The 25,563-nt window shown below is 42.5% G+C and overlaps 1 protein-coding gene across 3 annotated transcripts in view; it reads left to right on the top strand.

The window, feature by feature from the left end:
• The window catches only part of KCNT2 (potassium sodium-activated channel subfamily T member 2), a 259,822-nt gene that overhangs the window by 39,155 nt on the left and 195,104 nt on the right, over positions 1-25,563 (top strand). For all 3 annotated transcript variants that reach the window (XM_019530701.1, XM_019530703.1, XM_019530704.1), the window contains exons 6-8: positions 14,183-14,257; positions 14,693-14,776; positions 15,428-15,522. In XM_019530701.1, the coding sequence (XP_019386246.1) occupies positions 14,183-14,257; positions 14,693-14,776; positions 15,428-15,522 (254 nt within the window). The remainder of the gene's footprint in view (positions 1-14,182; positions 14,258-14,692; positions 14,777-15,427; positions 15,523-25,563) is intronic.

Raw genomic sequence — 25,563 nt, forward strand, 5'->3', positions numbered from 1 at the left:
GATAACCACTTTAGCAAGTCAAGTACCTCATACAGACACAACCCAGACAAGCAATCTTTTCACTGAGGCTGAGAAAAGAAGGAGAAGGGAACCTACAGCAGTTTTATATCAATATGCAGACCTAGCTCACAAGAGTTGTTTGCAGGAAGCCGATTTCAGCCACTGTGAGGTCCTTTTACTCTGCGACAGTGACATAAAGGAACCTTAGCTTAAATGTGAGTCAGGCCACATCTTTTTAATAAAATATTTCTGAGCTCTTAAAAGTTAGACACAACCTTTGGGGTATGATTTCAGTAATGACTACATTACTTCACAAGGAACCTCAGGGACTATCCCAACTATCTATGTGAGAAAGACTCTTTAAGGTTAACAGTTAATCTTTTGACAACTGGTTGTGAGATGTGAGCAATGTCTGTATATAGAGGGATGTGGCCTTTTTGGTTTATCATGCCATCAGGATATATAGTTATGTGATCTGCATGTTTCAGCGCTAGCATATGTTTAAAAGAGGAAAAGATGCATGTACTATTTTTCATAACTGCTCATTTGGAAAATACAGACACTTTGTTCTAAGTAAAAGTGGGCAACACAAACTGTCTTTCAACAGCCCATGAGATAGCAAGCCACAGAGCAACAGGATCTCTGTGTGTTCACAATTCTGAATGAAGCCACATCTGCATCAGACATTTTTGCTGCCAGAACTTTTTTTGGTATATATACAGCTGGTGACACTGTATCACTAAAACATGGGCACATTTGCCTGCTTCTGCCAGTATTATATGTCCTCACTGTGAAAGGCTGTATTGGCAGAAGACATGATGCACACAGTGGGTAGAAGCCAAAGATTTCCAGCTGCTGACATGGTTATATCATTGGAAGGCATCTACAATGGTGTTCTGCAAGCAAAATTATGACAGCTGGAGTCTTCTATTATTCAAAGGGGTTTATTCATATAATAGATTTAAGATGGTTTTGCAAGCTTAGATCAAATGTGTGTGTGAGTGTAGATCATGCAAGGAACCTACTTCATGTTTTGTCTCCTTTTCCTCTCCTGTGAGGGACACCACAAATACCAACAACAACAACAAAAAAATCTGTAGTCTTTTGTTAGGAAACAGGAAGGAAAAGCTTTATATATAACAAAAGGAAAGGTATTCATTCAGTAAGAACTCAGATTCGTGAGTTTATAATGATTTAAACATTTGAACTTAACATTTTATTTGGGTTTTTATTCTTACTACAGATAAAACAACAAGCTTTAATTATAATTTTACTTCTGCTTCTAGGACTATTTCCAGACTGAATATTTAAAATTATCCATTAAAATTGTGTCTTTCATTTGTCACAAAAATAAATAAATAAATAAATAATGAATCTGGCAATGTAGTATCACTGGCTTCTGGAACTAAAAGGGGAAAATGAAAAAGTGTGTTTTTATACACAATGTTCATTTAGTATTCAGTGACTAATTCAGGCAAGAAGGATTAATTAGTTTGTCAATAAAAATGACAAATCATTTATGGATAGTTAAATATTAAAAAAGAGTATGGCACTGCAAATACTTAGAACATTGTCATGATATATAATTCAATGGTTATTATTAGCCTTATTAACTGAGTCTTACTATACATTTTTTTTAAAAGAGAAAAGTTAGGAATTATTGTTTTTTATTTTTTAAATTATTATTTCCTGATTTCTGCAAGTTTCTCAGGTGGCATGTGTTTCCTTTCTGGGTACCACTAATTGCATCCTTGAGTGCTTCCCTGAGGACATGCTTCACTGACTGCTATGTCAGAAATCAGATGTCTCGAACAGCTAACCACTTCTCATACTAATTTATCCTCATACTATGCCTATGAAGTAGAAAAGGAGAATTGTCATGGTTAAGAATGAGAAATAAAAATGTATCATGAGTGTCATCCAACTTTGACTAAAATCAGTGGACAGACACCTATTTTCTAGGAGACAGATCAAGAACCAAGGGATTGCCCCAAGGATGCACAGAAAAGTCTATAGCTGTGGCAGAAGTGAAAACTGAGATTTTTGGAATCCAAGTCTTAGTTCAGCATCACAAATATAAAACAATCCAAATGCTGTATTGGTACATTTCTCTCACAATTTGTTGGGCAGAATGAGTGGTCAGGGTTATTGGTGGCTGGAAGGAAGGCCTGTCTTACTGCCTTTTTTCCGTATAACTCTGCTGCTTTGTTCTTTTCACCAGAAGTAACACAGAAGAACGTTAGGTTTTTTATAAACAACTCACATTCAATTTAGACATACTAAATAAATGTTTAAAAAAGAAAATAAGTTCATATTCCTGCTTTGAAAGATTAAACAAATTGATTTTTGTATGAGACAAGCAGCCTATGCTGCTCCCTGGCTCCCAAGGCTCAGGTCCATGTGCCGTCCTGTGCACCGTGGGACCTGGCTGCTTGCTGGGAGATGGGGCCTGAGCCGCCTCACTGCGGCCCCCAAGGCCCTTATCCTGTGCACTGCCCTGTGCACCGTGTGGCCCGCTGGCCCTGCTGGGGTTGCAGGCTTGAGCCACTGCTTGTGACTCCCAAAGCCTGGGCTCCCTGCACTGAACTGAGCACTGTGATGGGCCCGAGCAGCCTCACACCGTTCGCAGGGTCAGGTCTCCCCGCACTGTCCCTATGCGCCATCAACAGCCCAAGCGGTCTTGCACCACTCCTAAGGCTGCTTCTTCAGTAGTGGCTTCAGGCGTCTTGGGCCTATTGCCCACTGGGGGAGAGCTCCCCAACTTTTCTTGGCTCTGCTCTTCTTGAGTCCCTCATTGCATCTGCCCAGCATGCTGAGCATGCTGGGATTTTATTTTCACTGGAGGCTCCACACCTAAAGTCTGCTGGACCTGCAAAGTGCAGTCTTCAATCAGGTCCAGGGGCTCCTCACATCTCCCCACCTCTGAGCAGGGGCGGGGCAAGCACCTCCCACCTGTTACCTGATTGGTGGAAATGTTCCACCAATCTGAAGTGTCCTTCTCCAAGCCGGGCTTGACAGGCAAAATCAGCAAGCCCGCTACACAGAGGAACACTAGGCTTTTTATAAACAACTCGTATTCACTTTAGACAGGTACCAAGCTGACTACCATAGCATATACTGTGAACATAAGGTAAATCTATGTTTACCTTATTTACAGGTTTAGTTACCTAATTACAGTGAGTAGATTCAACAAAAAGTAAGTGTAGATTCTCACGTACACATCCATTAAATTTCTCACATCTCATCCCCACTTTTGAAATGACAGCAGTGTAATCCCAGGACTGTAAGCTTTTCAAGTGGCTTGTGTTTCCTTTCTGGTTAACACTGGATGCATCTATACATGCAATTAATTCAAAACAATAAACTCTGGAGCAATTTGAGCTGGAGTAAACTAATTCTAAATTCAGCATGTACATGTGCACCCAGGATGGCAGCAATTTGAGCCAAAGTGGATCAGTTTATGCCAGGGCCAGGGGCATGGGGGGGGGGGGTCAGCCCTGGGCTCCAGGTGGTGGCTTCGGGCAGGATTGGGGCTGGCTGAGGATAAGGGTGCTGAAAGTGCAATCATATATCTAATCAGCTGGCAGGAGTCTGGCCCCTGCTGTGTGGGCTGACTGGGCACAATTCATGCCCACGTTCAGTGTCTAGACATGTGTTTAATCGCAGTTAATTATCCCATCATAAGATAGTACTGTCCCTGACAGAGGCATTAATTAGTTTACTGAGGCCTCATAGCTTTGCATGTATAGGTGCTGATGCTTTACTCCAACATAATTAGTGTACTCCACAGTTAAGTGCATGTGTAGATGTGGCTACTGATAACTTTCCCCACTGCTTCCCTGAGGATGTGCTGTACTGTCTACTATGCCAGATTCATGTCTGCATTTCTTTTTCGGACAGTGGCTATCACTTCCCTGAACACAGTCCTGAGATGACCTTCCTTCATACACATCAGATTCTAACTTCACATTGCATGTAGGTTGCTCAACATTGTTGGATCTTGTCAGGTTAGCATTGTTACTTTCTGGTGCAGAATTAGTGGTTGTCACTGTAGGTTATAAAGCTTGGCTGAAAAATTGATGGGGCTCCAAATGTTACTTCTGTACTCTGTTTGGCAGCTATTACTGCAATACAGTTTTCTAGGTTTGGTACAAATCTACTAGATAATTAATAAATCCTAGGAAAAGAAAAGAGTTACACATTGTCTTTTGGCTGTGGGGCTTTCTTGAACTATTTAGATTTATGTAGATTTATGTAAACCGTGTGCATTAACAATACATCTACAATGAGCAACTGACTCTTGGAAAAAATTGTATTTTGCAAAAATTGCTTGCAAAGCATATTATTCTAAATGTTCTAATATATTTTTTTAATTTTGAGATGTTCTTCATAATTTTCACCGGTCCCAATAATTTCATGAATAATGAACAAAACATTAGGTTCTTGAAATGCCTTCTGGCACTTGATCCATTTCTCGTTGCTGTATAGCAGGAGTTTAGGCAATGCCGAACACTAGTCTCTTGTACTGATATAACCTTTTCACAAATTCATGGTAAGCCTTTGGATCTTCTTCTGTCTTGATCTGTAAGTAAGCTTTTTTTTAAAATCCATTTACCTATATCTCTGTTCCCCTGCTAATATGGCAAAAAAATCTTGAAATTGAGGTAGGGGGTTTTTATCAACTTTCAGCACAGTATATAGTAACCTTAACCTTAAAGTCTCCACATACCTTTACTATACCACTTTTTATTTTTTATTTTTACACTTGGCATTACAAGCATGCCCCACTCACTTCAACTGTTTTTTAAAGTATATCTTCCCTTTCTAAGCAAATCAATTCAACACCTACCATTGCACATAGGCAGTAAGGTAAATGGTGAAACTTGGCTGGTTCATTTTCATCTGTCATCCTAGCTTTGATGTATTTTAAACTTCCTAGGCCTTCCCTGAACACTTTTTTTTTTTAAATATGATCTTCTTTCCTGTGTATATATTTTAGCAGCACTGGTGTCTTCCCTAATTTCATCTTTTTTAAAAAGCTTTTTCATATTCTGAATATGAGATTACAAACACTGCAGAACCTATATCCAACTCCATTTTAAGAGTTTTTCCAGGAACTGAGGGTGTCAGCCAGATTGCTGATTTTTCATCCTTGTTCATATGATGTAGACCCAGACATGTTATTTCACTCTCACTATCCATGCCACTATTGTATATACCAAGCAGGTCAGATGAGTAGGGACCACTGGAATTTGTACCAGAAGTGCGCTGTGCGGTGGCGCCTTTAATTTTGCAGTTTATCTCCTACTGCGGATTGGCAGAGGGGCCCTGGTGGCCCTGCCACTTGCCGCAGAACAGATGGGAGGAAAAAAACGCAGCATATTTAAAAGTGTGGTTTTTGCCTTCCAGCCAACAGAAGCAAAAAGTGAGCAGTGGGGCCCAGTGATGGGGGGTGCACAGTGGAAACTGCAAGATTAAAGGAGCCACTGGGCAGCATGTTTCTGGCATGAATTCCAGTGGTCCCTACAGACGACAGACTTGGGACTGATCCATGGACTGGATCAGGCCCATGAATTCCCCCCTCTCTTTCAGCATACTGGATCCAGCAGCTGCTGTAACCAGTCTGGGACCCAAGCCATGTGTGGTAAGGATCCCAGAGCAGCCAGAAGAGGTACCATGTGCATCGCAGTGCAGATGAAGCAGCAGCCATGCTCCACATTGTGTCTGCCCCAGCCAGACTGCACAATATGTAATGCCCACAGCTCCAGGACAGAGCCTCATGTGATGCCCAGCCCAGCCAATCCTGGACCCACACTGCACATGGTGCTTGTAAGCAGGTCCCAGATCAGCTGAAGTAGGCACTGTGTGCAGCACATGTCCACAGTAGAAGCCATATATGGTGCAGTCCAGACCATGCTTGTTCCTGTCAATAAGATCCATGCCCCCCACAGTGTGGGTCCCAGACTGTCTACAGCAGCTGCAGGATTAGGCATACTGGGGAAGGGGGAGGGAAGAGGGTCTGTGGGCTAGATCTGCACTGCAGACCAACCCATGTCTGAGCACATACTATGCCTTGTATAGGCTTGATCAGGCCCAGTGGCAGCATCGGGGTCAGCACAGTGGGGCCTCACAGGCTAGATCTGGCCCATGGGCGGCATGTTTGACATCACTGATATAAGCTTTATTATTCTCTTTTTTGTATACTATTTTAGTCTCTGTATTCCTCATAGTGCAGCATAGTGTCTGGATACATCCCTTTTTATTGCAACTTCAGCAGTAAAGTTACTTATACCAGCAATTGGCTGGGGGTGTGGGATCATTTTCCACACTGATAGCAGCCATCTGGCTACTGCATGTGCCAGCTCTTCCACTGCATATTTTATAACTCATTCATTCCTATTTCCATAGGCACTCCTTGTGCAATTCTACAGTATCATTTGCTGCAGTTTCCATAGCTATTCCAATCTTGACAGCATGTTTAAAGGTGAGGCCTTTCTCTGTTAATAGCTTCCTGTGTATGGCTTCATTAAGTAACACACATGCAAGTCTATCTCTGAGGGCCTCATTAACTTAAAAAAAACCCTGTTCTAGCCATTCTCTATATATGATCCAGTCTTTCAGGGTACTATCATAAGCTCCAGTTGTTCTAGTACAGGTGGCTTTTATGGTCCCAATAGATTTCAAGTACTTGTAGTTAAAGCAGTTTCTCCTGGTTGATTTAATTCATACATCACTCATGATATCCAATTATTATCCCTAGTGTGTTGCTGTATTTACCCAAGGGCATTCCCCAGAAAAATAACTCCAGCCACAAATGTGGGAAAGAGAGCTGGCCAGCACACAGTATATTGTGAATATAAGGTAAACCTATATATTAATTGCAATCAGAAGATTCAACAAAAAGTAAGTTTAGATTCTCAAGTGCACATTCATTACATTCACATACCTCATATACTGGACAGACTGCATGTGGTGATAGGTTTATATAAGCTTTTGATGTCTGTTGATCATCAGGGAGTTTGCTGCTGCTACTGTTTGGCAAGGTTAGTCGGTGGTTTTAAAGCCAGTAGTGGAAAAGCTGGAAGTATTTATATCATGATCTGTTCTTTTTTAAGTATAAGCTGTAATTGTTTAATGTTGATTCTTATAGGTTCAAGTCTGGATTGGTCGGTTGCTAGCCGGTGTCCTTTTCATATTGCAGCAGTTAATGCAATATATTTGGGAGACTGCATTCAAAGATATATTCTTTTTCTTCTGCTGGAATGTCCTTGTATAAAGGCAAATTTCAGATTGGGAAGAATGATGTCATAAATATTCTCAAATATTCTCCTCAGAGAAGATTCAGTGGTACCTGAGGGCCTGACTATAGCTTACGGTTTTCTGTGATGTGTTTGGGATGATTGCTGGTTTCGTGGATGTAGGTATGGTGGTCCACGAGTTTCTTGTATATAGTGGTTTCTAGGGTACCATCCTGGATGTAGAACATAGTTGATATTTGTAGGGGTGCAATGATAAAGATTTTCTGGCGGATACCAATGACTGATTATTAACAAGCCATATTGGCTGATACTGATTCAATTGCTGATATGCAGCCTGGCAGCTTGGCAAGCAGCATCTGGCTGGGAAGTCTGTTGGTGGGGAAGGGGTGGGGAGAGCAATGGTGTGTGAGGGGGCAGATTGAGGTCCCTGCAGTGAGGGAGGTAGTGGGGCTGGGGCTGGGGCAGGGACAGGTGCTGCTTAGCTGGGGCAGGGTGGGGTGCAGGACAGAGCTGCAAGAGGCTCATTGAGGGGGTGCAGTAGTGCAGATCCTGCTGCTATATGCACACCCAGGAGAACCATGGGATTTGCCCCTGGATCTATGCACTGGCTGCCATTGTGGACAGGGGCCAAGGGCAGCACTGGGCTCTTCCCAGCTAAGTATTGAGTCAGGGCTCTACTCAGGGCAGGCGGCGGTGGTGCTTGGATGGGGGGGCTATGGGGTGGGCTACAGCCACCTCAAAATTTGCTGTATCCCCCCCTGTAGCCCTCGCTCTTAGTACTGCCACTGCCCACCCTGAGCACAGCCCTGGCCCAACCCCTCCACTGGGAAGAACCTGGCACCAGCCCCAGCCCACAGTGAAAGCCTGCCCTTGCCCTATGAACAGATCTGAGGGGACATGCTCCCCATGGCTCCCCTGGGGTGTGCATAGCAGCAGGTTCTGCCCCCTCGCCCCATGCCCCCTGGATGAGCCTGTTGCAGCTCTGTCCCATGCCCTGCCCCAGGTGGACAGTGCTAGCCCCAGCCGCAGCCCCACTTCGTCCCTCAGTGCAGGGGCTCAATCTGCCCCCCACATCCGTTCCCTTCTTCCACGCCTACCCACCAGCAGACTCATTACTGTACAAGCTGCCAAGTTGGCTGCATACATGCTGCAGCTGCGTGCACACACATGGCATTTATTAACAACACTATTGGCCACATCAGCTGTTAGACCCCGACTCCATGCGGCGCCCAATGACTAGGGAGATGACAGTCCAATTGCTCATGGATCCTGGTACTCAATATTCAGAGCAATCAGGGACCAAACGCCAGCACACATTGCTCACAATCGCTTATTTAGAAGGAAGACAGTTTCAGACTAGCTCCCAAAAAAACAACAAACCGGGGAGCCGCAATGAACGATAGTTTTTTTCCCCACTTTTATACACTTTGGTTTATACATTCATTCTACCTCTGTCCCTCCTTTTGTTCCACCCATTTCTCCTCCCATTCAAGCTCCACCTCTGTTTACTGTTTGCTTCATTAGCATGGAATTGCCTGTGCATTTTACTCATTTATATGGTTTTTTCCTATGAGCGCATGCCTAAGACTTTGACTCCTACTCTTCTGTCAATGGGAGGACTTTGACCAAAACCTGGAAGTTTCTAGAGGCTGTTTCACCAATCACCATTCACCTTTTTGCATATGTTCATCTGGGATTCTGTTATCAATTACATGTTGTTTTTCCACATTCCAGTCTGTTTTTCTGTCTCATGTTGTACCATCTTCCACATTCCTAAAACATCACCTCATTCACAACACACAAACTCACACAGATTCACTTACTGCTTTTTCCTCAGAAAATGGTTGACACAGTTAAAGTAGTTACTTTGCATAAGCAAATGGCTGGCTTAGATATCATTCTGCCTTGTGGTCAACAGCTCTGCTAGGCCACAGGTCATGCCTTTGTATTCAGCTGCAAATTCAGTGCTCCCCAAAAATCCACATACTGTTACCCTAACATCAGCCAAAAAAGCCAATCACTGATAATATCAATTTTCCTTTTATTGGTGCTGCTACGAAATGGACCGATGTATCAGTGCACCTCTAGATATATGTATAAGAATATATAAGAGACAATTTGATTGAGAGGTGATAGTTGTTAAACCTGTGATTGAAATTTATAAATAAGTCCAGGTATTCAGTTCAGACAATGCAGATTATCATTTATATGATGCATGTAGAACGCAGGTTTAACGGTGTAGTTTTCTAAATATTCCCCCTCTAGGTGGCTTATGAAGTGGCTGGCATATTGGGGAATCATCTTTCTGTCCATAGTTATGCCCATGATTTGGAAGAAGTGTTGATTGTTAAAAGTGAAGTAGTTGAGTGTGAGGCTGATTTGTATAACAGGTTGTTGTACATTTGAGCATAGTTCATGTAAGTGTAGTTCTTGTAAGTATTTCAGGTAGGCAGCTGTGCCTCAATGATGTAGGATATTAGTGTACAGGCTGATATCCACAGGAAATGTGGTTGATGTTCTGGATCTTGTTGAGGAAGTCTGTTTCATCTTGTAAGAAACGTGCTTTGAATGAGAAGCGACTTCAGGATGGTTTTTATGAATCCTGATAGCTCTTCAGTGAGAGTCTAGCATCTGGATATGCGGGATCCAACAGCGTTACTTTGCCCATGAATCTCTGGGAGCATATATAATTTTTCTGGGCTAGGAGAGTAAAGGAGAACTGGAAGTATTTTTTTCCCCTAAAGCTGGTATGGAACTGATTTCATAGTATGTTCCATTTCCACAGCAAATACTGGTGTGGAATCCTGCCAAAGTTCTCTACAGTAGTTGGTAGTCTTAGTCTTTATATTCTTTATGACTAAGGATGACCATAGTTCCTCCTTTGCTGCAATTTAAATTGCTATTTTATTGGTGAATCTTAGGGACCATATGGCTTTTCTCTCGGTGGGAAAGAGGCTGTGGTTGGCCTAGCTTTTGCTGAGAATTTCACTGTTAGATTTTTTTTCCTAAAACAGTCAGTGTAGTATTTCATTGTGTAGCTTCATCTGCTGGGAGGTGTCCAGTCAGATGTTTATTTTGTTTGTCTACCTGTTGTTGTGGAAAGGTGATCAGGTGGCTCTGTCCTTGTTCCAGACGTATTTTTTCAGGTGAAGACTAAAGAAAAATTCTAATTCTCCACAGATTAGTATCTTGTTAGGTTGTTTCTCTGAGCAGAAGTTCAGACCTTTGGAGAGCGTAGATAATTCCGAGTGGGATAGGGAGTATTATAATAAGTTAGTGATGGTGTTTTGAGTTATGCAGTCTAGGCAGAGACCTTTGTATCCTGTAAGTGAATGTGTGGCTGAGACAGTAGTGTAACTTGAAGGTTTCCATTTCTTCCACAACAGGAAGATATTCTTGAGAGGAGAACTGCTATTAGGAGATGGGGTCCATCCACTGAGAATGGGAAAAAGCATCTTTGGGTGTCCAACCAAGCAAGGAGGGCTTTAAATTAGGTTCCATGGGGGGTGATGATCAAAACCCTTCAGCAACAGAACACACTGTCCAAAGGGGAAAGAACATGAAGAAGCAACTTCAGCTCTGGGAAAGGGCCAGAGACCATCAGGACTGCAACAGGTGGGACAAAAGGGAAGAGAGTAGGTCCAAATGCAAAATATGTCTCTACATTTATATCAATTTGAGAAGTATGGGGAATAAATAAGATGAGATTGAAGCACCTGATGTCCTGTAAAGCATGAACTCCTGCTAAACCAAATCGGACAACTGACACCCAGGAAAAAGCCAACCTGCTTAATGGGTATTTTGCGTTGGTTTTTCACCAGTCCCAAGAGACGGCCCTGCTCAACACAGTACAGAATGGCCAGGGTGAGGGAGAATTTTTACTCTTAGTCAATCTAGACAATGTGAAGGAACACCTTGAGAAGCTGGACACCTTCAAGTCAGCTGACCCAGACAGTTTACACCCCAGGGTACTTCATGAGATGGCAGGCATCATAGCTCAGCCATTGGCATGGATCTTCAAGAACTCATGGCACTCGGGTGACATGCCCAAAGACTGGAAGAAAAGCAATGTGGTGCCTATCTTCAAGAAAGGGAGAAAAGTAGATCAGGGGAACTACAGGCCTATCAGCCTGACCTCTATCCTGGGGAAGATATTGGAAAAAGTTATGAAAGACACCATTCTTGACAAACTGGCTGATGGGAATATCCTGAGGGATAGCCAGCATGGGTTTGTTGCACGTAGGTCTTGCCTGACCAATATCATCTCCTTCTATGACCAAGTGTCATATCACCTGGACAAGAGAGAAGAGATTGCCATCATATATCTTGATTTAAAAAAAAGCCTTTGATCTGTTGTCCCATGATCATCTCATGGAAAAAATGGCCAACTGCAGCCTTGGCTCCATCACAATCTGATGGCTGGGGAATTGGCCGTTAGGTCGGACCCATGGAGTGGTAGCTGATGGAAGTAAATCATCATGGTGCACCGTGACCAGTGGGATGCCCCAAGGTTCTGTTCTTTGGACTATACTCTTTAACATCTTTATTAATGATGTGGACATTGGTATCAGAAGTAGACTAGCCAAGTTTGCTGATGACACCAAACTTTGGGGTAAAGTGTCCACACCTGAGGACAGGATAGTGATCCAGGCTGACCTAGACAGGCTCAGAAAATGGGTGGATGAAAACCTGATGGTGTTCAACACCGAAAAATGCAAGGTACTTGACCTTGAGGGAAAAACCCCCCACAGCATGCTTATAGGCTTGGCAGTGCTACGCTTGCTAGCACCATGGCCAAAAGGGACTTAGGGGTCATGACTGACCACAAGATGAATATGAGCCACCAATGCGATGCCACAGCTGGTAAAGTGAGCAAAATTCTGGCTTGCATCCATAGATGCTTCTCAAGCAAATCCCAGGATGTTATTCTCCTGCTGTACTCAGCCTTGGTGAGACTGCAGCTGGAGTACTGCATCCAATTCTGGGCTTCACAATATAAAAGAATATGGAGAAGCTTAAGACAGTCCAGAGGAGAGCCATGCGCATGATCAGAGGGCAGGAGAACAAGCCTTATGATGAGAGGCTGTGAGCCATGGGACTCTTCAGCCTGGAAAAGTGCTGGCTCAAGGGGGACCTGGTGGTTGCCTATAAGTATATAAGGGGTGTACATCAGGAATTGGGGGAACGTCTGTTCACCAGAGCGCCCCAAGGGATGACAAGGTTAAATGCTCAAAACCTCCTCCAAGACCATTTCAGGCTGGACATAAGGAAGAACTTTACTGTACAAGTCCCCAAAACCCGGAACAGAGTCTGTCCAGAGGTGATGCAAGCACCTACTCTGGACTCATTTAAGAGACATTTGGATATTTATGTTTCTGGGATCCTTTAACCCCAGTTGACTTCCTTCCTTTGGGGCAGAGGGATGGACTCAATAATCTTCTGAGGTCCCTTCCAACCCTAATGTCTATGAAAAAAAAGAAGGATAATAAACTCCTCTGAAAATAGATTATCTTTTTGGTATCTGTACAACATACCTCTTACAGCGCATCTAGGTATGCTACATAGATACAAATAATACCTGTGACAGAGGGAACAGCTTAGACACAACTATAAACTAATATCATTGTGATGTAAAATGTAACTACTAGGATAAGACTTGGTTGTAGATAAAGGGAGTGCAAAGAGTTGCAGACAGAACAACTGCCATCAGATTGTCTAGTTTCCTTTGTGAAGAATCTCTGAGCACCTTGTAATAATTATAATTATACCATAAGCAGTTTCTTGACTTCTTGCTTGGTCAGTCAAGATAGGAGGAATAGATCAATGAAGACAGTAAGCGAGCTGGTTGTGATGACGGAGTACTTAAAACAAGTGGAAAAGTACTATAGAAAGCCGGGAAGAAAGGAATGGAACGTAACTTCCTCTGAAATATCTGAAGAACTACAGAACTCCAAGTTCATAAAGTTCTTCATTAACTGAGATGGAAAAGTTAAGATATTATTCATTTTATGAAATTTCTAAGGCCCCTAACTAAGAAGCATGGGCCTAATGGAAATTGTATAGGAAAAAATAATCATACCAAGACAATTTTTTCGATGCAAGAAATACTTAATGGGGGATAGTTGTACAATCATATTTAAGGCCGAATGAGCTCCTATTCGCTCACGTCAACATGTTACATAAGTATTTAAATGACTGGGTGCTTTAAGGATAGATAATGTCACAACAGGCCCAGGCAGGAAGACTCTGTGGATGGATTATTATTTGCATATGGGTGTCAGCCCCATCTATGACACTACTCAAAAAAACTACTCAAAACCTACTCAAAGCCTCAAAAATTATACTGGAGGGCTGATGTGGAGAAATGACCATTGCTTCAGCTACAGTTCCGTGGGAAATATGCTCATAAATATGAATATAGGCTGAGACTCCTGCATGCTGTGGGAGTCGTTTTTAAGTTCCTGGCAAGGGAACTGCACTGAAAGGGAAATGTAGATGAGCCAAAGTGGGGTAGTATGCAATGCAGAGGTGCACTGTTCCTACACTAGTAGTGAGGGGACCTGAATGGATTAGGCTGAAAAAAACACTGCTTATTCCACACAGGAAACACTGACTTCGGGAAAGCTCTATGATGGGGTCATGGAGTTTTCCTTTTTTTGTGACTCCTTATTTAATGTCCCTGAAATTTAAGTTGGAAAATACCATGTGTTCTTCTTCAGTAATCCATTTGTCTTTTTCTCCATTAATGACAAAAATCCCATAAGCCTTTTTTATTCAAAGCTTTCAGTGACATCCATGGGAGCCTTGTGGGACCACAGGATTCAGTCTTGTTCTGTTTATACTCTGTTGTGTATTTGTACACTTTCTGGGGCAAAATATGATTCCCTGTAAACTACCCTGACATTCAGTTTTTTCTTTCAAAGGGGAACATCTGGGAGCAAATATTGCGAATACCCTTCCTCCTGGAAATAATCAATGCTGTTCCTTTCATCATCACGGTAAGTCCATTTGAATCAACAGGCATGTGCATTTTATGTGTATTCACAGGTAAATAGAATGAAAGGTCCAAGCCAACACACACTTAAATGATTGGCAGTTTCTTTCTATTAGTTTGTCTGTAAGCAAGATTAGGTCAGTTAAAGAAAGAAGATTAAACAAGCTCTCTCTGTGTCTCTAAAACAAAGAAGCAAATAACAGTGCAATGAAGAAGATAAACTCGCTAAAAATAAAACAAAGGATGTCTGCTTGATTCAATAATACACTACTTTAAACTGTGTACCCCTTATCTCAGAGTTGCATCACATTGTATATAGTCTGTATAATTCACAGTGACATAATGTAGCTTTAAGTTAATTTTTACATTAGGAACACACATATGATTTTGATTTTCCTGAGCTCTGTATTGGACCTAGTTTTTTGTTTATTTTTTTCAGATTTTCTGGCCTGCTCTAAGAAACCTATTTATACCTGTGTTCTTAAATTGCTGGCTTGCCAAACATGCTTTGGAGAACATGATTGTAAGTATGACAAAAAATAGGCAAGGATAACATGTAAAGGATGTGTTTCTAAGTATACTGCTTTTAGCAAGGCTACTGCTTCCTTCCACCACTCAACTTTGTATGAAATTTATTAGCTTTACAATTAGAACATGAACTCTTTCTTTTTTTTGCATCAAATTTGGAAAAAATGCAAGGCATCCAGTAAGATCCCCCCTACCCAATAGAAACTGATACATTTCCAAAGATTATAACCCAGCAAGGGAAGTCCCCAGCTAGCATAAAACCAAAATGACTAGCTCCTGTGTAGTTCATCCATAGCCTGTCCATCAAGGAGCCATTACTCCTTGCTAGTATACAAAACCCTATGGGCTGTAGCCAACTGACAGGTTGAAAAGGTACCAAGATATTCTAATTATATCAAGAATGAGTGTGTGTGTGAGGGGGTGGGGGTGGAGCAGTGACAAAATCAGGGAACCACAACTTTGTATCCTCCCCACATTGTGCTCAACCTATTTTAAAGTGCGTTTTGGCCATTGCATTTTAACAGGACCATCACAGAATTCCACAGCAGGATCAGCTGATTCATTAATACTTTTTTATAAAAGAAAGACAAGAAAAGAAAAAACCCGCCAGAAACCAACCATAACACACTTTTTTTTATTAATACAGAATGATCTCCATAGAGCCATCCAACGCACACAGTCTGCAATGTTTAACCAAGTTCTTATTTTAATATCCACCTTACTGTGTCTTATCTTCACCTGGTGAGTGGCAGATTTTTTTTACTACTATATATTGGTCTCTCAAGTTATACACATTTTAATAAAATGAGGCAATAGGATAATGTAATATGTGTTTAGATGAGTAATATCATTGCATATGAAAGGATCTAAATAATGGGCTGCTGATGAATTGTGGTTGGAGGGGGCTGCCAGATGAAGTAAATTCACATGCTTTACCTTGTACAAAATGATCAGTAACAAAACAAGGCACAGTGCTACCTATATGCACAGGAAAAAAGCTGTAATATATGGAGGGGCTCTGCACAGCTCCACAGACTATCCTAATCCTCCCTATCTATTGGCATGGGAAACAGAAGAATCCATATGGATCTGTGCTCCTGCAGCTTCCCCAGAAACTCATAGGCTGAGGAGCTGCTAATAACATTCCAGGATAGGATGGTAGCTGCAGAGAGAAAGTCAGCCACTGCAGTCTAATAGCTTTCTCAGGTATAAGGATTCATTTCTGAGTGCGGCAAAGCTGAGAAATAAGGCTATTATGAGGCTGTGGGGGTGGGAACACCAAGTGGGTGAACTCTGTCCGGAGTGGCTACTGCCTTCCCTTTATTTATTCTGCCAGCCAGGGTGCCTCTGGGGTCAGTGCACTGACAAAGCTTAGTCTATCATTTTGGAGACAGTGATTTGATTTGCTCCTGCTTTATTTCTCCAGCCTTATTCTTCTGCTAGCCACTGTCCTGTGATGCTCACCCTTTGGTCAGAACAAAATAACATATGGCCTTTACCAGGCCTGCTATTAATGCCTGTCTCTGTCTTTTAATTAGAGAAGCTTGTGCTCTTCAGTGGCTCAAGGAACAGTTCTAATTTTATCCCTTTGCCTTAGGGACATATAAATGCACAAGATCCTTCCATCTTTACCCAGCCAAAATTCCTAATTCAAATCAAATTTTCCATTTAGCTCCATGGAACTTTAAAGAACCTCAGTAAAGAGTAGCACTGAAGATACTCTGTATAACATGCTGTCCCTGCAGCACTGGAACAGCTCAAATTGCCTCAAATTTTGTTTGAAGTATAGTGTAAAGCACTCTTGAGCGAGATGTGCTTTCATCTTTATTACTGTCTTGCCAGAGTGCTTGATCAAAGCTCTAGGTAAAATCTGAAGTACATATCCACTTCTCAGTGAAGCAAGCTTATACTGGAAAAAAGTGCTTCCTAGGAACGGACAGTGAGTATCCCTGATTGACAGGTATGGGCGCTGCAGTTAGAATGGAACTTAATGTTCAGTACTAGGTATATTGGTAAAGGACAGTAAATCATGGAGAAAATGGCAAGCTGACCTACAGTAATAATGCCTGGCTTCAAAAGCTGAAGATAGAGGCTCATTAAATGCTGACCTAGTGCCAACCTTTCTGGACAGCAAAATAAATGACATAAAAATGAAAAAAACACTCAGTAACACAAAACCTAACTAAAGAAGTGAAGCAGGAGTAAAATATTTGTTGAAATTATCAGTGTTTGTTCTTCTGTTGAAAGAATTGTTTCTATTATTTATTTGAGTATAGAATGATTTTAAACTGTTAGTTAACCATTCATGCAAGATTTGTGGAAGTCAAGGATTTTGTCAGACATGCCACAAATTAGCCACATGCCCTTCCCAAACTCTGCTTCAGTCCCCTTCCCCTCTCTGATCTGCTGCTTCACTTTCTGCTCCCTGCCCAAGTTGCTATCTGCTTTCTACTCTATCCGTCACCATGCTGCCTATTGCCTAGCCAATCTACTACAAGCCACGCACAGAGGCTTCCCACACCACTTGTGGCATGTCTGCTGCAGGTTGGCCACTCTGATTATAAGATCATTCAGTGTAGCAGAGAATGCCAAGTGTAATCATGAAAATATTCAATCAATATTCCACTTCACTTGTATTATATCTCTGGTGAAGCTGACCCAACCTCTCGGTTAAACATACTCTGCATATAGGATGGAATCATGAGCCCTATTGAAGAATTACATAGAAATAAAACACGTTAGAAAATCCCTTACCTTACAGTGGCCGTGTCTACATGAGATAATGCACAACGGCTTGTTACTACTGCACAGCAGCATCACAGGGCACGAACTGCGATGCAGTGCTGCTGCACAGTAGTAACGAGCTACTGTGCAGTCAGCATCACCATGAAGCTGTGTGGGGACACTACTGTACAGTAACACTGGTTACTGCACAGTCATTTAGTACTTGGGTATGCAAGTACTGAATGACTGTACAGTAACAACTGCACAGTCAGTGTCTGATGTAGACATGGTTAGTATGTACAAAGCTGAAAATGAAGGGTAACTATCATTTTATTCTCTGCAGAAGCAGACAGAGTGGCTCTGCCCCAAGCCTATTAGCCTATGTACCAGAGGCAAGGCAGATTCCTTCCCTGCCAAACCTCTTCCTGCTCTAACCTAAACAGCAAGGTAATGGCTTTCAGAATAACAGTTGGTGCCTAGATAACTGCTTCCTGTAGGGGCTAGATTGTACAGTTCTTCATAGTTTCTTGCTTACAAGTGCTAAGCACTCGTAGTTCCCCTTTACTTCAATGAGAACTGTGGATGCTTGGCACTTCTGAGAATCAGGACACGTTTTTATAATGCGTTATTATATTAGAAATCATTCCTCAACAGATATGTGGAAAAATACATCAAGATAAATGACGCTTATTTTTATAACTTGTTCAAAGTGTTATCCTGTTTTACTTTGAGGACTAAATCTTAAAATGGGCTGAAATAACACAATGAGTACACACTCTAATTTCTAGAAGTTATGAGCTTTTCCCACGGCATTTAATATATGTAGCAGTTAAATAAACCTGACTTTCATTCAAAGTTCACTAAATGAAGGGAGGTAGATACCTCCTCCATGCTTGGATTGTTCCATTCCAGAAAGAGCCATGAAAGAACATTATGGCTCAAAATTGCTGAATTGCTTCCAGTCTCATGCCTGCTCATCTTTTCAAATTAATGTGGAATCTAAGCTAATTCCCACATAGGAAGAGACCTAGCTAATTCACAGGGGTTGCCCCTTGATTTCATGGCCTGAGCACAGTGCTGGTAGCCGTTTTGTGGTGGAGCATGTGGTGAAGTTGAGCCCCAGGGGCAGCCATAAAGCCTTCTGGCAGCTATGAGATTCCTGCCTGGGTCTGTCTCCAGTGCAGCCCTCCATTAATTGCTTACCTGCCATGTCTTGCTAATATTGAAGTTAAGTAAGGGAGGCTGCCCATAGACCTTAGAGACAGCCTGAGTCCAATCAGCTCATCCATGGGTCCCTCCCAGACCCCACTAGTCTCAAGCAGGCTTTGTGCTAAATAGGCTTGCTCAGCCTGGCAATGCCCCTGCAGGGCACCTATAGCCTGAAAGGCAATTTGTGTGGCTCCATTCCTCCCCTACAGCACAACCTAAGCCTTGCAAGTGTTACAGTAATGTTTTTCCCTCTGTTGGAACCTCAGCCACTGCTCCTTTAATATCACTAAGCCTCCTAGCCTAGGCATACTGCATTGGACCTGGCTTTGAGGCACTAGCTTCAGTCTATCACCTTCAGTCACTGGACCCCTGACCCACATTTGCTGGCCCCTGTGTGGCTGTGCCCCTCAGGTGCTGGGCCCCTATCTCATTGTGCTTCTGCACACTGCTCCTCTCTGGGCTCAACAAAAGCTCAGGCCTTGAGCCTGCCCCTGGCACAGCTCAAGCCAGTCATGTGCCTCACAGGCACCAATGGGACCTCTATAACTGTCCCTCATAGTCCCAACCCAAACTACTGGTATAAACAGTAACCTAAACCATAAGCCCATTGAGCTATAAACAGCAGAAGCAGCCCTCTACCCCTTTAAGAGACCAAACTTTCCTTATCTCCCAGTGGGTATACTTTCCAGCCCAGGGCTATACCCTAATGTATACCCTTAGCCCTCTTGGACCCTCCAGTCCCATGCACAGCCTCTCCTCTGGGCTCTTGGATGTTCTAGTCCCATACGTAGCCCCTCCTCTAGGCTCTCAGACCCTTTGGTCCTGTCTCAGCCCTTCCCTGGCACATGGACCCACTGGTAGGCACCTCAAACCCTCTAGGTGATAACATAAAACAAAGGCGTGGCCTGTAACCCAGTTTCTCTTTGCCCAGAGAACTTGCCTCTGCTCCCAGCCCTGCAAAATTGTTTACCTTAGTCCAGGTCCCTTCTGGAGCCCTGCTCCCCTACAGCCAGGAGCACCTCACTTTGTAGTTGCTGGGGTAGAGACTACTTGACCCACATAGGCTCTGGGCATATATAGCTCAATCCTGAGCCCTCTTCTGGTCAGGTGAGTTCCTCATTAACTCTTTCCCTACACCTGCAAGCAGCCTCTCAGCTGCTTGTTCTCTTAAAGGAGCAGGCACATCCCAGTGCCCTGTGACATGCCCTCCCCCCTCATCTCTGATTGGCTGAGGGCCCTCAGAAGTCCTGCCACTTCCAGGAGATTGACAGATGGGAAGCTGTCAATCTCTATTGGGGCTGGACTTTTGGGGCCCCTTGGCCAATCAGAGGTATGGAGGGGGCTCCTGTGACCCCCCTCTTTCTCCCTCCAGTGCTTCAGGGCACCATGGCTTCCCTCCTCTGTTTACAGCGCCCTTTCATACCCCCACTAGCTGATCATTTAACAGCTTTTTTACAGCCCCCATGCTTTTTCGTGGGGACCAGGCTTTTTCACAGAGGACCTACAAAATTTGAGGTTTCTGTGAAAATCATGAAATTGTGAACTTGGTAGGTCCTTACACATGGGGTTTCATAAGTGAGACATAAGTGGTGCACAGCTCTTGTGCTGCCCCTATGAATCAATCTTAAACAAATCATGGATGAATTACAGAACACAAGTGCTGTGCACAATGACACCTTCATACTTAACAGATTGCTCACTGGTGCACATTCAAAAGTCTACATACATTCTTACTACATTAAAAATGTATCTTTTTTGCATATGCTTGACTCTAGGTAGCTCTGTAGATCCCAGTCAGCAAAGGAATAGTGAACTGCATTTATTACCTCATTTGCACCAACAGAATTATATACTAAACTCTAAACAGCTGCATCAGTGCAAATCAAATGAAAACAATGCATTTCCATGGGGGCCAGTGAGAATATAGTCTTACCTGCAGAACATGCATTAGAGACTATATTAGGTTACAAAATAAAATTCAGATTACCTTCAAGAGCCTATATATACACATATATAAAAAGACCAGTTATTTTTACTTTTTCAGAGCCAGAGTATCACTGGCCCTTAGTATGTGTACAATGTGGATGAGTGGGAAGCAGCAAGGAGCTTTCCTACCATATTTATGCATGCACTGTATCTTTAGTCCAGTGAGGGACAGGAAAAATCATGAGCTTTGGTAAGCATTGGAACTGCTTGGTCCCTAGTTTTGGGCAAGGGTAAAAGAACTAAGTCCTCCTTTGCTCATAACACTGTGCAGTAGATGCAGCACAAAACGGGTGTGTCCACATGAGTGGGAATGTGCATTCTCCAGGGATAAACACCAACTGCTAGTTGTCCCCGGGGAACATCCCTGAACATGCACTCTGGCATGCAGCAAGTTGTCCTGTTTGGGGTAGGGGAGGCTGAGGACATCACTTGAGCTGGCTCCAACAGCCTTACCTTGAATCTTGGGGACCTCTCAGGATTCCAGTGGTGGCAATCTGGGCATAAATACAAAAAGTCAAAAAGCCTTTGCAGGTTAGTGTAAGCTGCACAGATTAAAATGAAACATAGGGGAACAGACATTTACCCTTGATTCAGGATTTACAGCCACATGCCTGCAGTGCCTCAGGCCAGAAGCCGGGGGGACACTAAAGCATGGCTCTCTGGCTGTGTTCATTTCCTTTCCTGCTGCCCCCGAGGTCTGTGGGATTTGCAGTCCAAAATCAGATCAGCAGGACTCTGCAGAGTTACTCATTTCCTCTTCCTGCTTCCAGATGCCTCTGGGATTTGCAGTCCACAGTCACAGCCAGCAGTAAGTTTGAACAGGACAAGGGGTGTTTATGCCCCTTCCCAGCCCCAGATCCCAGATAGGGTTTGCCTGGGGGGGCAGTCCCCCCCCAATAGACTAGGTTGCATCCCCATCTGGGCTTGCCCCACCCCCTCCCTCTTGTCAGCCAGTCCTCACTGCTCCAGCTAAGGATCAAAGGGGCAGGCAAGCCCTGCTGTCTGGAGCAGACAGCACAGCACAGCCTGGCTGTGAAATGCTGTGATTTAACTTGAACCAGGAAGGGGTCTGGGACAGACATTTCATAAACCAGTTTGACCCTAATCAGTTAAGTCTGATACATTCAGACTGGCTACATATATGTGTAAGCCAGGTTTATCTTAAACCAGTTTCAGCCTTTTTGAAACTGATTTATGCTCATTGAGCTTCTATTCTGCTACAGGTTTAAACCAGTTTCTGGTCACTTAAACTGGTTTATGTGTAACTTCTGTCCCTAGCCATGGAGCCTGGCTGACAGCCAAAGCTGGCTCTCACTGACCAGGCTCCAGTTCTGGGTAGGCCACTCTGCTGCCACATGTGCTGCCCCACTTTTTTCTGGCACAGGTTTCTTTTACACCAGGATCTCTCTGTGTCAGAAAAACCAACCACACTGCAGGACAGTGAGTGCCTGTATATGTGGCATCTGTAGTTTGTGGCACTACAAATGGGTCTGCGGTGCCATAAACCACACATGCATGTTCATCTGGATGGGCTCACAGAGTGCATGCTATAGCCCCTGAAAGAATAAATCTGTGAGTTTGCTCCCCATCTATGCAGGGGAATACATATAACCTTTCTCCCCCTCACCCATAAGGTCTCTTATGGAAATAGAACTACAATGCCCTGCTCATCACTCTGGGATGTGCTTAACAGACATAAATTATCCCCAGATGAGCCCATCTGAAAAGGAAGTCACCAAGAGGGAAAGCTGAATCTCACAATGCCATTTGCATAGCAGTATTTCATAGTACAATTGCACTTCAAAGACTAATTATAAATATATGTACAAAAGATAATGAAATAATATAAACATTACATCATGAAGTATTTCTCATTTTTGGTCAACTCTGATATTACATTTATCTAAAATCTGCTGACCTGAGAAACAATGTTCTACTATTGCTGCCAGTGCAGAACCAGAAAATGTAGAGAATAAGCAAAATTAGGTTTGTATTCTGTCTCATATATCATCAGCTAAATATAAATTCCAGTCCTATTGCAGAATATTATAGGTGATGATAAAAGAAGTAGGTAAATTCCAACTGACATCCCCCCAGGTAAACTTTAAGAGCAGTTGTTAGGGGAAAAAAATAATATTTTATCTGGCAAGCAATGAAAGAATGGGCACAGAATCCCACAGTATTCTTAGATGCTTTCAAGCTATTCTGTACTTTATGTTACTTGGACTTTATGCTTCTTGGTGTGGGCACGTGCATGTATGTATAACATGCTTACAGGTTTTGTGAAACAAACAATAACTACACTGAGAACAGGGTTCTGGCAGCACTGAGTTATATCAGACAACCACTTCCTTCTTATATTTTATTATAGGTATCTGTGGATTTGGGGAAAGGACTGTACTGAAGATTATGAGCTCAGAAATTTATGCTCATTTAAACAGTGCTTTGCTCTATATGTAGCACTGCATATAATGTGTTTCTTTATTCAAGAGATTTGCTTTTGATTTCAAAGAGAAAACAGACTTCCCAATATCTTGTCTTTCTTAAAAGTGGATCACTTGCCCTCCTGTGAACATGTTTATATTTGTACCAAAAGAAATATCTTCTTATCTGACAGATTGTTTAGTAATTATTTCTGATGGAATTTAGCAATAGTCAAAATATTTATTGTGAATCATTTAGACAATGTATGTTGGCATTTGTTAATCAAATAATATACTCAAAATGGCTTAATTATTTCATAAATAGCATAGGAAGTCAAATATCTGTTAGTGGCTGCATCTACATGAGATGCTGACTGAGCAGGTGTTACTGCAAAGTCATTTTGTACTTTTTTATACTTGTGGAGTTATATTTGTGCAACTCGCACAGTAGCATTTCTGAATGGCTTTTAGGTGAGCTGACTGCACAGTAACTTGTTACTTCTATAAAGTAGCATTGTGTCATGCTTCTTGCCATGTGATGCTACTGTGCAGTAGTAATGAGCTACTGTGCAGTCAGCGTCTTGTGTAGACACACCCAAGGACTATGTTAGACATCATTTCCACAAAGCATTAAAATATATTAGGGAGCTTTTTGCTGTGCCAGACTCATATCATATGTAACAGCAATTTTCATGTAATCTGAAGTCTCCCTAGACAGGAAACTATTAAAAGAGTCCTACTGTTATATACCTAGGACTGCAAGAAACTTGCACAATTTTATTCACAGCAATAACCTAGTAATCAGGTCCTGAACTAAATAACCTAGTAATCAGGTCCTGAACTAAAGCTGAATGGGTCAATATTAAGATTTCCAGAAAATTAGGATGATTTAAAATACTGACTTTTGTAATGCATCAGTACGACATGCTAAACCTAGGACTTTTCCCATTCCCCTCCCAAGAAAAAGATGCACGCTCATACATCTAAATAAATAGACAAGATTCACACCTAAAATGCTGTGATCAGTATCTTTTGATTGAGGAGAACAACACAACTCTAAAATCCAGCTGAAGATCTGACGCAGTATGACAGGCCAAGATTTCACATACTGCAACAGTATGCTACAAGTACTGTTGAATTATGTGGCAAGATTTTTGTCTCAGGACCATTCACCAGGTTATATCATGTCATTACTCTTTTGTTCCATAGCACATTGAGTACTAAAGGGCCAATCACGGATTCCTAATTTCACAAGATTGTTACATTATAAAAAGATTACAGAATTAGATGGCAAATACATTATTTGTCAAATCCTTCAGTTCAACTACCATTCAACTCTCATTTACATATCATGAACTAAGAATAAAATGAAGATTGCAGGATTTAATCCTAGATTATGAAATAAATAATTTTATTATTATAGTTATCAACTAGCAATTTGAAACAAAGCACATCCCTTTTATTGTGAATAAACATATTTTTCAAGGATTTGCTTTTCTCAAGCCAAGAACCCTCACTTAGATATTTAAAGACTTGTTTATCCAGTATTATCAGCACATGCATATGAAAATCAATAAACAAGTCTTACAAATAAACCAGTCAACAAGCTATAAATACTCTTCACTTGTTCAGCCTGCCCAGGGTAATAAATACATTCTGTGATCACAGAGAAATGCAAGGTGCTCCACTTCTGGAGAAAAAAAACACATCATACTTACAGGCTCAGCAGTGCTACACTTACTAGGACCACAACAAAAAGAGACTTGGCGGTCATGATTGACCACAAGATGAACATGAGCCACCAATGTGATGCCGCAGCCAGCAAAGGAAATAAAACTATGGCTTGCATCTACTGATACATCTCAAGCAAGACCCAAGAAGTCATCTCCCACTTTACTCGGTCTTGGTGAGGCTGCAGCTGGAGTAGTGCATTCAGTTCTGGGCTCCACGCTTTAGAAGGGATGTGGAGAGAGTCCAGAGAAGAGCCACATGCATGATTAGAGGTCAAGAGAACAGGCGTTCTGAGGAGAGTCTGAGAGGCATGGGACCCTTCAGCCTGAGGAAGGAAAGGCTCAGGAGTGACTTGGTGGCAGCCTGTAAGTATATAAGGGGTGTGCATCAGGAACTGGGAGAATGTTTGTCCACCAGGGTACCCCAAGGGAAGATGAGGTCTAACGATCACAAACTGCTGGAAGATCGTTTTAGACTGGACATAAGGAAAAACTTCTTTACCGTTCAAGTCTCCAGAGCCTGGAATAGATTCCCCTCCAGAAGTGGTGCAAGCAGCTACTTTGGATGCCTTTAAGAAACACTTGGATGCTTATCTTGCTGGGGTGATGTGACTCCAACTGACTTCATGCCCCATGGGAAGGGGGGCTGGACCCGATGATCTCACGAGGTCCCTTGCTGCTCCAACATCTATGAGATCTATTAAACTTGC

Source organism: Crocodylus porosus, unplaced genomic scaffold (assembly GCF_001723895.1).
Source record: "Crocodylus porosus isolate Cpor-Errol unplaced genomic scaffold, CroPor_comp1, whole genome shotgun sequence".
NCBI classification, from domain to species: Eukaryota; Metazoa; Chordata; order Crocodylia; family Crocodylidae; genus Crocodylus; species Crocodylus porosus.